The 15,989-nt window shown below is 35.7% G+C and overlaps 1 protein-coding gene across 1 annotated transcript in view; it reads left to right on the top strand.

Moving 5' to 3' along the window:
- Window positions 1-13,208, top strand: part of ANKRD7 (ankyrin repeat domain 7) — a 35,200-nt gene extending 21,992 nt beyond the window's left edge. The window contains 1 exon segment of the mRNA XM_016196927.2: window positions 13,180-13,208. Coding sequence (XP_016052413.2) covers window positions 13,180-13,208 — 29 coding nt within the window.
- Window positions 13,209-15,989: the final 2,781 nt, after the last annotated feature.

Below are 15,989 nucleotides of genomic sequence, written 5' to 3'. Positions count from 1 at the left end.
TAGAGGGCCTAGAAATTACTCATATGTGGTCAATTAAACTTTGACAAAGGCAACAACAAAAGTACATGAGAGGGAAAGGATAGTCTCTTCAGCAAATGGTGCTGAGTGCCCAGCTCGGCATGGCTCAGAGGCTGGGCATTGACCTAGGATCCAGGAGATTGAGGTTTGATTCCCAGTTAGGGCACATGCCTGTGTTGTGGGCTCCATCCCCAGTTGGGGGCGTGCAGGAGACAGTTGATCAATGACAACTTTCTCATCATTGGTGTTTCTATCTCCCTCCCTTCCTCTCCTTTTCTCTCTCTGAAATCAATAAAGATATATTTTAAAAGTAATAATAAATAAATAAATAAATAAATAAATAAATAAATAAATAAATGGTGCTGGGAAAACTGGATATTTACATGCAAAAGAACAAAAGTATACCTCTATCTTACACCATACACAAAAAGCAACTAAAAATTGATTAAAGATTTGAACATTAGAGTGAAACTATAAGAATCCTAAGAAAAAACATAGGGGATAAGCCTCTTGACATTGGTCATGGCAATGATATTTTGGATTAGGCACCAAAGCACAAACAACAAAAAAGTGGGACTACCTTATACTAAAAAGCTTCTGCTCATCAAAGGAAACCACATAATGGAAAGGCAATCAGTGGAATGGGAGAAAATATTTGCAAATCACACATTCAATAAGGGGTTAATATCCAAAATAAATAAGGAGCACATGCAAGTCAATAGCAAAAAACAAATAACCAAGTTAAAAAATGGGCAAAGGAACTGAATAGACATATTTCCAATGAAGACATACAAATGATCAATAAGTATGTGAAAGGCTTGATATCATTTACCATTAGGGAAATGCAAGTCAAAACCACAATGAGATATCATCTCACATTTTTTAGAATGTCTGTTATAAAAAAGGCAATAGAGAACAAAAATATGGAGAAATAAGAAACACTTGTCTACTGTTGGTGGAAATGTAAACTGGAACTGGTACAATTTGAATCTGGATTGTTATGTATGTTACCAATCTTCATTGATTGTTTTATTGACTCTAATAAATTACATGGGCTTTGGAATTTGATTTTTCTTTCTCTAGAACAAGGTTTCTCAATTGCTATACTATTGACACTTTGGGGTGGACACTTTTTTTTTTTTTTTTTGAGACTGTCTTGGGCATTGCAAAATGTCTGGCATTCTTGACCTCTACCTATCATATGCCAGTAAGCATCCCCTCTCCTCCATTATGACAACAAAGAATGTTTACGGACATTGCCAAAAGTCCCATGGGGTAAAAATCACCTCCAGTTGAGAACTATAGTTCTAGGATAACTGATAGTTTAATTTCTTTTTGGATCTGCTATTAATATGCATAACACAGACTGAAAGTTTTGTATTCCCTGTTTTCTTTCTTTTTGTATGAAGAGTCATTTAGCATTGAACAAATGCATTGATGGTGTTCTACAGTACAGCAATTTCTTTTAGCTCTACAGATAAAAACCTTGGGGGAGGATCTTTTAAGAGGACAACCTTTAGATTAAATAGAAATGCATACAAATGTGGTTTATTCTTGTATATTTTTATGTGAATCTGTTCAAATATAAATTTATTATTTTATCTGGCAAGAGAAATTCAAATAAATAGTGGAGCTTAGCTTAAAGAACAAAAACTAAAGAAATGGTGTTTAGTGTTTCAGTACCCAACTCCATAAAAAAGGGCACCTAAAAAAGTGCAGTTTTAAAACTCAAAATGCCAGCAGTTTGAAGTAGTTTGTTTTACATACAAAGAAATCAGATTTTCTAAAAATGTAATATTTTAAAAGTTTTACCAAAGGAGAATTTTCCTGTTTTAAGATAATAAGCTTTATATTCAACACATTTAATTTGCTAATAAAAACTATTCATTCATAAGAAAATCCTAAAAGTCATACTATTGAAAGTGCTTGAGTTATTTCCCCAAAGGCTTTTCTCAAAAGGTAAGCAAGCTCAAATGTAAATCTTCATGACTGAGTTAAGTACATCTATTACACTACCTTTTTTTGCTATAAAATCTCTTCTAATAGAAGTAGCAAAAATTAAACCTATGTTCTGCATGCCAAATCTTCCCAGTATTTCCCAGCTGTGTTGGCATTTTAAGGCAGGATCTTTCTCTTTGGAGTCAGTGTAATGAGCTATAACTGATGGTGGCAATGATGATGATGAAGCACAAACAGAGCATTTCCCATGTAAGCCCATTCAAGGAATTTGTGCAATCATTTCTGTGTCAGAGTTCTTTAAGTTTTTACAGCGAATGAACAAAATCATAAAAAGAACTCCTCCATTTTGAGCTTTTTTTTTCTTTCTGACCCATAAATCTGAAAGCCCTTTTCTTGTTTTAGAGGTTTAAAAGTGAATTCTTTTCCATAGCTAAAGTTTCCTCCATTTTATCAACTTATTCTTCAAAGTGCTCAATAATCTTGAGAAGAAAAGTTATGAATTTAGTATAAGATTAGGAAGTATACTTCCTATGTTCTTTTGGGGGCTGCTACAATTTTGCTGTGAGTTTTCAAAGTAGTATGCAGCATGTTATGTTATTAGTGAGTAGAAGGGATGTATAGCATTAAGTTAAATAATGTCCTGATAAAAAAAAAAAACTGTGCTCACATATAAAGAAAAATAAATATAGAGGCATTTTATAAAAAAATATTAAAACTTCAGTTAGAAATCATTGACTTGTCCAAACGTAAAAACCCTAGAATTGAAAGAGACCGGTAGAGATCCCCAAGTTCAAGTATTCCAACTTACTAAAAAATTTTTTTCTGAAAGCAGTGCGATTACTGGATTGAAACTTGATGAAGAACTTTAAAGAATGATGAGGAATTTGAAGCTATCTAAGGGCTGGTATTCTCTCCTGGTTAAACACCTTTATAACCCTGTTGTTTAAAGGTTAGTATCTTTAGTTTATAGAATAGAAATAGCCGAGGAAAGAAAAGTAAATTGCTTATGAGTTCAAAGGTGGAAGGTAGCTGAGTTGGCATTTAAACCTCAGTTCTTCTAAATTTAAGGACAAAGCTTTGTCTACTTGATCACATTTCTGTAATTTCCTTTTTTACCAAAACATTGTAAAAATAATTTTTTAAACATTCAGAAAATTTGAAAGAATTTGTATATACCCTCTACCTAGATTCTTATGTTTTATACTTGCTTTATTATCACACATCCATTTATCCATCCATCAATTCATTTTTTAATTGATGCATTTCTAAGTAAGTCACAGGCATTAGTACACTTCCCCTCAAGTACTTCAGCATTCATATTGTTAACGAGAGTGTAATTTTTATATTTTAAGATAACATTTATATATAATAAAATGCTCAGATCTCAAGTATACCAAGGGATGAGTACCCGCAAATGCATATATCTGTGCAACCCAAACCTCTATCAAGATACAGAACATTACTCAGGAAGATTCCCTCATGTCTCTTCCCAATGTACCCCCTTCCTCCATCCAAATTATTTTGGTTTTCTTCTACCCTAAATTACTTTTACTTATTCTAGAACTTTATATAGTCATACAATATATACTCTTTTGGGTAATGCTTCCCTCTCTCAGCATACTGTTTTGAGACTCACCAATGTTATGCATATATTATTACTTTTCCCTTTTCTTGTTGAATAGTGTTCCAGTATTGAATACATCACGTCTTGATTATCCATTTTGCTATTAATTAACACCCGAGAAGTTTCTAGTTTTTCATGTATCAAGAATAGACTGCTGACTTCCAGTTTCCACTGCTTTGTTTTAACAAGTAAAAAGCTGAACACATTAAAAAATCAACAACTTTTCCTGGGTCACTTAGAGAGGGGAAGAAGACAGGGCAACTCTGACCCTCAAGTTGGAGAGACAGGCGATTTCAGGGAGTCATGACTTACCAGAGCAGAGATTCATAAGCAGAAACTGCTGCAGGAACCATGAGGAATTGAAGAAATAACCAGTTGCTGGAGGCTCAATGTAAATAAGTCTGAGAGTTAAAAACTCCAGGGGGAACCCCACAATATTGTGTGATTTACCTCCTGGAGCTTCACCGGGTTCTCACACTAAATGGAGAAAGTATCCTGTGCTTCTGGCAGAGGAAGGGGGAAAGGAACCATTATGCCAGGGCTCACTGTTCTTTACAAAGCCTGCCCTTAGGAGAAACTAACCTGAGTCTAACCTTTGAGGTATTATCAGAGCCTAATTGACTGGGGGAAGGGAAATGAAATACCAAACTACAGCCCCTCTAGCCGTGCTGTCTCACCTAAGGAGGGAGAAAAGTACTAAAACACTTGTGAAGTCCACAGCTCAGTGGCACAGGCTCATTATAGGATCATAGACTGTTTCCCTGGCCCCACACCTTATCACCAAATTACTAAAGGCCTATTTTTATCTTTTTCTTTTACTGGTACATCCTGCCCAGCTATCAGAAAAAATTACAATGTATACCAAATTGCAAAAAACACATTTGAAGGGACAGAGCAGTATCAGAACATGGCAAGGGTGTCAGAATTATCACACCAGCAATTTAAAATAACTATGATTAATAAGAGCTCTAATGGATAAAGCAGAAATCACACAAGAACAAGTGGGCAACATAAGCAGAGATGGAAATCCTAAGAATGAACCAAAATAAATGATAGACTTTAAAAAAAAAAAAAAGATAATTCCTTAAAAATAAAGATAATTCCTTATAGGTGACAGACGTAACCTATATCTAACAAATAACATAGGCAATAAATCTTTTTAAAATTATGCTTCTTGAGAACTTATTTAATATAGAGAAGATAAAGAATTATATGAAGATATTATCAGCATTCAGTTTCTGACTTTGAAATCACATATATTATTTCTCTATAGTTTGTAAAGTCAACATCCAGCACTTATTATCAACATTATATTCTAAACGTTCATTCCCTTTGGCTACCATCATCATTCTGGACAGGAAAAGTATAGCTATATCACAACCCACATTTAGAAAAAAATTCATCTTAAAAGTAGCCACCGGTTTTCTCGAAACTCTTCGGCTTGTCATATCTGGACAAAATTACTTTCTATTTTTCATTAAGATGATGCACTAGATGGTCTCAGTCATGGTCAGCTGCCTTCATACTTATCTTTTTATATGCTACTACAGTAAAAACTCATTATTTTGGGGTGTGGCTGGAAAGATTTATTTTTTAGAATAAAGTTAAACACGGAAATTATGGACTCATACAAAAAAGAACATGTTTTATTTCAAGCACATGTAGTAACTTTTAATGGTAATATGATTCTAGTAAGAAGTCTCAGTGGATGACTTTAATAAACAGATTGACCAACTACATTTGTAAATAGTTGCATCTACTTTGGTTGAAGCAGTAAATCCTCTAAAATTCCATAAAATCTATTTTTATTCAAAAACTCGAACTAGATTTAAAATTTTAGTGCTAAAAATGACTGGAGATCTCTTGTCAATTGGGAAAATCAGTTTGTTTAGCAAACTCATTCTTTATAGAGAATGAAACCATATATTTCAGTCCCGTTCAATTTGAATGATCGACCATCCAAGATTATGCTGCATTATTTAAGATTCAAATATAACAAATGTCTGATTTTGCCAAGAGCTTATGTATATATATTCATATTTTAATTCCTGACATAAAAATTCACTATATCAATGAAGGAAAAAAATTAACTTACAGATAAATTATAATTTCAGAGTAGCAAAGTATTATTTTTAACCGAAATAAAAATGTATGGTTCCTCCTGCGACTTAAAAAATTTTTTTTTTACATTGATCTTAGGGAGGGAGGGAGATAGAGAAACATCCCCAACAAAGGATTGAACTCAAAACCTAGCAGTTCACTTAATTATCATATAGTCAGGTAGCTAGTTAAGGTAAAATAAGTTGTTTATTAGACAAAGTTCTTGAGAAAATGCTTGAACAGTTTCAGATGCCAAGGTTGAAGGCAGCTAAAGCATCCCAGGCCTGTTTAAACTTACACTGTTTTGCCAACCTCCCTGGTCTCTAACTAATTAGAAATAAAGAAACTTACATTGTTTTCAGAAGAAACTGTGCTTTCATTTCACTATATTTCAGGTTACTATCCTGAAATATATGCAGAATACACTGCATTTTATTCTTTCTACTGCTGTCACCCTGGTTCAACTCCCATCACCAATCACCTGGATTATAATATCCTCCCCATCAGTCTCCCTGCTTCCACTCAAGCCTTGCCTTCAGTTTATTTTGAACAGAACTTCCAGAGAGATCTCTCTTGGTTCTCCTCTGACTTCCTGCCCATTCCGAGTAAAAGCCAAAGTCTTTATAATGACCTCTAAAGCCTTGACATTTTAAAATAAAAGTACTATTTTATTTCTATTCTTTTCCCTGTTTCATCCCTTCTCTTAGGCACTGGCTAACCAAATAAGAAAATGACTAGGTATCTGAAGAAACTCAAGAAGATATTCTTCCATACAGTTTACACGTGGCTGCTATGGCAGTCTGCCACTGTGCCATGCTGAAAAGGTAGTTGATCTGATAGGAGCTTAATTAGTAATACTGGAAGCAGAAATCCTACACTTGTTTCCTGAAAGGATTACAAAAAAATCCTTAGTAAGGATATAGTCAACAGATGAAGAAAACTTGCAAAAGATATAAGAAAATAGGCTCTGCTCTTTTCCTCATTGCTTTAGAGTTCACAAAACTTTAGCGCTAAAGATATGCTATAACTTCACAAGGAGAAAAAAAGTAAATAGGGCAGGGATGGGGAAAGGCTTTAATCCCATAGTAAAGTCCCCTTTAAAATGGCCAGGAATCGAAATTGTATCCATGTATGAGATGCAATCTATGTTCACACTTGGCTGATGTTGGTGTTACAGTAAAGCTAGTCCAAGGCTGTAGGGTGGTGAGAAGTATCTTGGGGGAAAGAAGCAGTGGCTAGAGTGAGCTATATGATGATGATTTGAACTTGGAAGATATCTGAGTTATAGCAGGATTTCAGCTAGCAGAGATTGGGATATGAGTCTGTGGAGCTTGTAAGAGTGAGATAAGACACCAGTGTACCCGCCAAATAGACTGGGGTTTAGGTAAACCCTCAGGTTTTTCGTTTGTTTGTGTGTTTTGCTTCTCTTTACAAGGGAAACTGGAGGGCAACCACATTTGTAAAGGCAAAACTATCATGAGAAAGGGGGAAACAAAACTTATTGGTGTTAAAGAGGATGCTAGGATACTTACTAAATGTGGGTAATTTACATATAACGGCTTATTTTAACCTTTTGATTAAAGGTATTTAAAGGTTTTCCCTAGGCGTACCAGGATTAGGGCAGGAAAATAAGTTTTAAACCTAACCTAGTCAGGCAGGATCATTTTAGGCCTTGGATAGACCTGAACTTACAGGCTGTTGAACTTATATAGCCACAGCTAAGTGGAACCAGGATGGCAGATTGGACATTTCCTAAATTCAGTGTTCTCAGCTGTGAAACAAGTTCATTGTGTGTGCAGTATCTACCTGGACCTGCCTCTTTATCACTCAGTGGACTTGATAGAGGCAAAGGGAAGTAATGCAAACATGAAGTGAAGTGCATGCTTCTTCTTGTGCAATAAGCAATAAACTTTCTAAATCCACTTGGACTAGTTATCTGCATGCCAGCCAAATATGTGGAAGTGTGGCAAGCCAGCCTAGCAGCAGCTCCTAGGGATTGCTTAACTGCTTGTGGGGCCAGAGGAAACAGTACAAAATATCACTCGTTGTGCTCTTTCCTGCCTCCCCCAAGTCTACTGGTACAATAAGAGTTCTTTTCCAGATCTTGAGAAATTGAAAAGTGTACATGATCCAGGGAGTGCTCTTTAGGAAAATATTGAGAAAATATTGTCTCAGGTTATGTGTATTTGGACAACTTGGTTATTTAACTTGATTAAGTTTGCCAGATTACTTGGTAATCCTTTCCAACCTCCCAATCCTGCCACAGTACCAAACAAAATTGGTTTCTTTTATTTAAAAATATCATTAAAGTAGATTTCAATTTTTAGAGCTGAGCTTTGCATATTTAGAAAAGAAAATATTTTGTCTTACATTTGATAAATTTTCTGATTACATATGCTTGTGATCTTCTATTCTGTGCCACATTTTATTAGGTGAACTAACATGTGGACTGAGACTTCTATATAGGACACATCTCTGAAGGAGGCTATTTGGGAAACTGAAAAAAAATTGATGTTTTCCAAATCCAGATCTCTGGGAGAAAGAACTCACTTTATGCTGAGGGGTTTAATGGGTCAGATCTATCTTTGAAGCATTAGAAAAGATATGGAGCACAACTTACCAATATACCTAATAAAGGTTTAATAAGGACAGAAAATAGTTCCAAATTAATGCCTTTAATAAATATTTTAATGGGGTGAAATATAATGTAAATATTACCACATGGACAGGAATAATAAAATTAGTACTCCAACTCAAAGAAAGTTTCACTAAAAGTAAATTACAGGTATTTCAGTTCTCTTGAATACACAAAAACTGTGATTGCATGCCTCCTTATGGATATTTTGCCAATTTTCAATAGAAAAATGTGTACTAAAACTTCAAAACAAGACATAGCACATGAGGTAAACTAGAAAACTAGTAACTACATACAATTATATATGTATTGGATAAGAAGAAAGAATATTTAGACATTCGTTATAAAATAACACATTAGGAAAAATAGAAGGGCAATTGTTATTCATGTGAACAGCTGCTAAAGCGAAGTGACTATATGTTGAGAGTAACTGTTAAAGTTAAGTGCTAACAGCTTGTATAGTCGTCTCTGTGCTATTGTTAGGTAAGTGATAGCCATAATTCTACCCATGGCATTAGTAAACAAAAGTACTGTCAAATTTCCTTAGGGAGGAAAGCAACAATTATTTTCAAGTTTGAAGGAAAATTTCAGTTCAGGTGAGTTAATGATAATTTGCTTTGTTCTGGGTGTTTAATGTACTGGGACCCTAAAGGGGTAGCCTACTGGCTGGAAAAAACAGGATGATGATACAGCAAAGTCTGTATTTGATGCATATCTCAGTTTTCTTTAGTCCATATTACCTTAGGATTTCAGGCTCTTGGTCTCTCTTGCTAGTTTCAAAAAGTGTTTACATTGGGAAACTTCAGCTGACTTCTTTTTAATTCGAACTCAAGTAAGCATACAGCTTGCTGCATGTCTTTTTAGTGACCTGGAAATCTTCAGAAGCTATATCAGCTATTCCTCAGGAGAAAAACAGTTTACATTAATAATGAGAAAATGTCCCCTTCTATTGCTAACATATTTATTTTATAAATACATGAGTGCCCTAAAAGATTCCTGAGTAAGTTTTTTCATTATTTAAATTTTACACATGAAGGTCTTTAGTGCTCTTCTTAGCCCCATTAAATAGGTCACTCTTAAGAGCCGTGAACTTCTCTGAGGATTGATAGAAGTGAATTCAGAATGGTGGCTCAATCTAGATTTTCCCATGGAAATAAGATTTTCTTTCTTTATAGTGTTATAGAAATACAAAAATAAATACCTGTGTATCTAACAATAACAACTCTGTGGCCACATACTTCATAAGTACTTACTGTCTTTTTGCACAAGAGCTCTGTGAATATAGAGCAGATAAATTAGACACCAAATATTTTTTTCACCAGTTTTCCTTAGTGGCATAATTGCAGGAAACTTTATCTCTTTTTAAAATAACAAAGCAGTCATCTCTTGATATCAAGAACATTCTATTTCTGTATTTAAAATACGTAGTCAGTTCATTATAAAAAATTAGATCTGACTTATGCCATCACATATACAACAAGAACTAATTATGGTTAAGGAAAATTAGTAAGAAAGTTGTGGGCAAACAGGAGGGAGAAAGAGCTAAGAAAGTAAATTTTTCTAATCAAATTTCTGTTCTCTATGATCTACAGATGCAAGTCTACACTTAAGTCATTGATTACTATGGATTTTGAGTTTTTATTTCTCACTAATGAAATATAAAGTATGGAATTTTGAAAAGAAATCTTCCAGACTTTAAAAAAAATCTAGGAGATAGTAATACTCCTGAGGGGTTTTTTTCCTAATAATGTTTTTTAATACGCAAAGTTCTGTTAGTAGCAACATTTAATTTACTCAGGAGAGATTTTACCACAGCAATTAGAAAAATAAATCATTGTAGATGCACCTACATGCCTCTGAGCTTACAAAAAATAGATTTTCTAGGGACATTGGGTGGTGTGTAAATTACACACATCGAATTTTTTTGGTTCTCTAGTTCAGGGATGCTCCTCTTGCTTCCCAGGCATCAGCCACAGTTTTTAGGCAGGCTCCTGCCTGAACTCTCTTTGCAGACATAGATTATGGCTTTAATGGACTTGTCAATTCCATGCTAGAAAGGAACTGAAAGCTAGTGAAAACTGCAACATTTTCAATCTTATAAATGGCTTTTAAGTATAAGCTAATAAATTTTGAATACATAGTTCATAATTTTAGGTTCAAATACATAATTCTTATTTTGTTTACAGTCTCAAGAGTCTTAGTATAAAAATGCTACGTTCATCATTCTAGGCCCTTAAGAAAAATTACCTGTCAGTTTGAATTAAAGGCAGTTTTTTTCTTTAAATATTGTAAGAAAAATCTCATTTGGAAGTGCTAAAGGAGCCCTAAACTTTTTGTTTAGGTACTTTAAAAAAATGTATGATACCATTGTAATTAACTAATTATTAATAACAGGAAAAGAGAAAAGGGAAGGCCAGGCATTATAGGCAAGTTCCCTGCAAAATACTGGGGGGAGGTGACTGGACAAAGGGGAGACAGGTGCATGCCAGTAAAGTTGGGGTGACATAGGTAAGACATTAAACTATCATTCACACCTGGGAAGAGAGGTCTTTGGCCAGAACGGGCGTGGCCACTGCAAGCCCTCGAAGATTTGGGATACTTAACTGCCTAAACAACGGAGCTTGCTCTCCTATGCTCTTGGCTCTCTTGGGACTCCTGTGACTCTGGGTTTGTGTGGCCCCTTTGCTCCTTCTTCCCTGCATTCGTCCACATGGCCCATAACCATGTGGACCCCCACACAATGGCCTAATGGACTGTAGCTAGCCTGATGCTGAATTGAACCGAGCTCCAACATGGAAAGGAAACTCTGGATACTGGCTTTGCTTTTAGCTTTACTGAAACCCCAGCTATACCTCTATGACTGGATTGCATGGGGACCTCTGGAAATTCTTCTTCCATCAGTACCCCAAGAACCCCACTCCCACTAGCAACGGGGGAAGACCACCCATGTTTTTCTCTGGTAACACGTACACAGAAGGATAAGAAAACAAACAATAAGGTTATATGTTCAAACTATTTCATACTCTAACTCTATGTTACTGTACAATAATTTTATTTGTTATAAAATTATGCTGTAGATATAGATCACGGAAAACATATAAGAAGTGTGACAGGCACCTCTCACAGACACCAGAGAGGTGTTATGGGACAGCTCGCTGAATCAATTGGGAGAGGGCTGTTCCCAGCCTCAGTTCTTGTCTTCTCATATAAATGATTTTATGTTAGAGGCCTTGATTACTTTACAATGAAATGAATTTATCAAAACATTAAAGCAAATGAATTAAAAAATTAAAGCATACACATTTATCAATGAAACAAGGCTAGCAAATCTATACATCTGGCTTATGAAGCACAGACGGGCTCTCAGCTAATCTGAAGAGCAAGAGCGATGGGGATTTTCTGTCGTATATACTCACTTGTCTGTAAGTTTTTAAAAATTCCTCTGCCAGATATCCTGGTACAGGTTAACTCTTTGTTATGGTTTTTCCACAGTATATAAGGAGTACCTGGTAAGTTAATCTTGAAAAACCCAAGACCACTGACTTAACTGTTCACACAGTGGGCACTCTTCTCTTCCCCTTCTCCTTGCTGTTATAACAGCTTCAGGATGATTCACACTAGGGAGTCTCTCTGATTAATTTGAATTAAGATTCTTCCTCTCCTATTTCCCTTCCCCCTCCTGTCCTGCAACGTTTTGTGAGAAGGAGAGGCTTTAACCCTTTGTTCTAACGATAAGGTCCTGCTACAAGTGGCCTGCAAAGCTTTTAGGCTTTGTTTAATTTTCCTGCTTCAGTTTCCCTATTCCTCCTGCCCTGAAACAAACTTTCCTAGCCTTTTTCTATCTTATAACAGAAGGTAGTATGGTGCAATGAAAACTGTAGCGTACTAGAGTCAGATAATTCTAGACTCATTTCTATTTTGTCTTGGCTGTGTGACCTTGATGGAGTCATTCAGTCTATGAGTTTCACATTTTTTATCTGTGAATAGGAATAATAATATTTGCCTCCCATACATTATTGACTGATTTTTACTCCACATATTTCCAGAAGTAATATAGAGGAACCTCATGGCACTACTTACATAGCTCCTTGTGTGGACCAATACCTGTGCTAGGTAATGTAATCATTCATATTGACCAGTCAAAGGTATTTTTGTTATAGTTAAAAGTATCAGGAGTTGGATATCCACTGTGAAGGCAAGCTTTTCAACTTTATGCTGGGCAGACCTAATCAGAGTACTGGGTTCTGTGCGAATTGCCTGGCCATTTGTACTCTTCACAATTTGATTGATGTGCTTTCTTTAATTAAGGCTTCCTTTAATGAAATTGAGGAGTGTACACACCTAGGCAATGAGCATGGTTTTAGGTCACTTTCTAGTCACCAAGAGACTATTGGACCTTGTTTAGCAATTATATAAACTATAAGCAACTTTGGAAAGGAACCAGTGAGGCCATCACAACCTTCAACAGAGGCACATATGAGTTTATTGTGATGGCTGCAGATGTAGAGACACTGAAGATCACCCTGCACCTCCCGCTGCTGTGTGAAGTCAAGAATGTGTCCATATTTGTATGCTCCAAGCAGACCTGTCGTGCCTATTGTATCACCATCAAAGAATGCTCACAGCTGATGCAGCAGATCCAATCCATTCAGCAGTCCATTGAAAGGGCTCTTAGTCTAAACCAGTGGCCTCTGCCACAGTCTCTCACTGACTCCTCCTCCTGGGGTGTGTATCATTGTCTGTGTTAGCATGTAGTATTTTCAGCTACCTTCGAATGTTATGAAATATTGTAGGAGTAAATCTGGTTTTTGTATTTTTGAATTATTTTTGTTTTGTCTTACAGGTTGTCATCCCCGCCCATCCCTGCCCTAAACCACCCCTCCCACTTTCTCTTTGCCATCTTTCTTACTTTTGAAAAATGAACTAAAGCCCAGGACAGGCAGAAGCAGAGTGGTGACACCATTCAAAGGCAGGGAAGAGCCAGGATAGAGATCTGGTTCCAGGATAGAAATCAGTTTTCAGTCAATAACTCCCATCTGTGTGCAGGGCATGGTGAGGTAAACACCACCCATTTGATTTCCTTTGTGTCTGGCTTGCAGAATAATTCCACACATATTTAAATGATCTAGGGGTTTCCTTTGCTCTCTATGGGATTATGTAGCATTCGGGGAGGAAGCATGTATTTTGTGAGGTTGTTAGTTGTATGCCCAAGTGTCATTTGTTAAGTAAGGTACCTTTACTGTTTGCTTTTGGTAATATGATGCTATGTCAGTCTCCACCCCTAACTCCCAACTGTGCCCCTGAGGGTGGCAGGACAGCATTATAACAAAGAGACATGTGCTGCAGAGTTCCAGAGGTGGCCTGAGACAGTGAGACTGAGGTGCTTGACCTAGGTGTTAAAGGAGTCTGTAGTGCTATGGTGCTGGAATGAAGGATACTGGGAAAATTGTGGAGATCTGGAAGCTACAACAGACATGATGGAGCCCAAGGAAACAGCTTCTCTTTGGTGTACAGAGATTTATTCAGTGGACACTTGGTACCAGCTTTGAAAGCCCTTACCCCTGTTTCCTACCATGATATGGATCATATATATACTTTGTGTGTGTGTGCGTGTGTGTGCGTGTGTGTGTGTGTGTATACTTTTTATTTTTATTAAATTTATTGGGCTGACATTGGTCAACAGATGTATATTATTATTGCATCAGAAGGACAGTGCTAAATGCGCCATTCTTGTGAGAAATACATTTAAATTAGAAAGAATTGGCTTAGATTGTACTTAACTGCTAAGGCCACTTCGTTCATTAATATCTCATAATTTTGATTTTTTTTTTTTACCACTTATTATTGGTTAATGAGAATTAAATGTTTTTTATCCCTTGTCCATTTATTTATAAGTATATAACTTCATTTCTAGAAAATAACATGTAAAAATTAAATACATGTGTATTACTACATTGTTCTAGTTCATCAGATTTCCTCAGATAAACACCAGGCTCATATTCATGAAATATATATATATACATATATATATATACACACATATACACACATATATGACTTAATGAATTTGTTTTATTTTCTGCTTTACCTTTTCATGGTTTTTGTGAATCATAAGAAGATTTTCCTCACCTTTGGTATAAACTTATTTAGAAATCACTAAAAGAGTAAGGACTGGAGGTATCTTAAAGGTTTTAAGTCTGATACATTATGATGTTCTTATTCCCTCAACATTTGACCAGTGGTTGTCCATCTTATCTTTGCACACCTCAAAATGCAGGAACTTCTTAGTTCTTAAGACATTTCTGGCATCTTTGGATAGGTCTTGCTTCCAGAAAATCCTTCCTTTATATTGATTAAAATCTTTCTTCTTGTCATTTGTTTTAGTCTCTACATTGACACCATCTAGAATGCCTCAAACTCCTCTTCTAAATAGCTTTTCGTATGTTTAAAGACAGTGACCCTGATAACTAATCTCTGGTCTGAGGTTCCTGCTAGGTTTTGAGTATCATAATCATTCTGGCAACTTTCCCCTGAAATAGTATGTTTTTTCAGAACTGGACATAACTTACTACAGTTGTGGGCTGGCTCTGGAAGGCAGACAGAACAGTCTTCTCTCTTGTTCTATTTCCTGTTCATTTCTATTAAAGCAACCTACAGTTTTAATGGCTTTTTGTAGTAGTGATAACTTACACCTGACTCATTCATTCAAACAATATTTATTGAATGCCTAGTATGCAGTGGAGCTTCTTCTAGGCAAATAAGTGAACTAAATAAAAATACATATTAGTGAAGCATATTTAATGAAAGTCCTCATTCCTTTGCATGAGGTCTGTCATTAAATTATAGTCTCCACCTTGGAACATTGTAATTATTATTTATCAAAGTGTAGAACTTCACATTTTTCTAACTACGTTTCATCTTGAAATATATTAACTTTCGGAGATTTTTAATGGAATTTTAATTTCATTATCCAATGCATTTATAATGATTTGGCTGTGTGAGAAAAGTGATAAAATTTGTATCTTTATTCACATTAGGGATTAAAATGTTGAATGGAAAAAGGCTGAATACAGAGCCATGTGGCATTGCCTACAAAAGCCAAGAATGATTCATAACACATTATTCAGTATGCTTCAGGTATGAACAATTAACTATGTATTTGTCCACTTGGTTGAACCTACATCCAACTTTTGTGTGTGTGTGAGTGTGTGTGTGTGGTGTGTGACGAATGATACTATGTACCTATACTCTTGGAGTTTATAATTAAGTAATAAAGGAGCCTGGAAACATTGTGGTTCAGGTGAATGATGTACAGGGAAAAGGGCTGTGGTCAGGCCACTGAGGGAGCTGGCTTGGAGTCTGGGTTCTCATCTGCAGACAATAGAGAACTATTAAAAGATTTTTAAGTAGAAGTAGAATGGGGCAAAATTTGTATTATAAAAACATAATTGCTGGCAGTATGGAAGTTAAAGTAAAGGAAAGGGGTCTGGAGAAATGTTTGATTTATGTCTTAAATATTTTTATTCTCAAGAACTTCAGATTTATCAGTGATTTTGGGGAAATACTGGATATGTAAAGAGTCAGTCCTGGATTCATTTGTAAGAATGGTGAACATGATTCACAAGAAATAAAAACTTAAACATAGTAGCTTAA

The sequence above is a fragment of the Miniopterus natalensis genome, chromosome 10 (assembly GCF_054644295.1).
Source record: "Miniopterus natalensis isolate mMinNat1 chromosome 10, mMinNat1.hap1, whole genome shotgun sequence".
In the NCBI taxonomy this organism is placed as follows: Eukaryota; Metazoa; Chordata; class Mammalia; order Chiroptera; family Miniopteridae; genus Miniopterus; species Miniopterus natalensis.
This window is presented reverse-complemented; position numbering and strand designations above follow the sequence as displayed.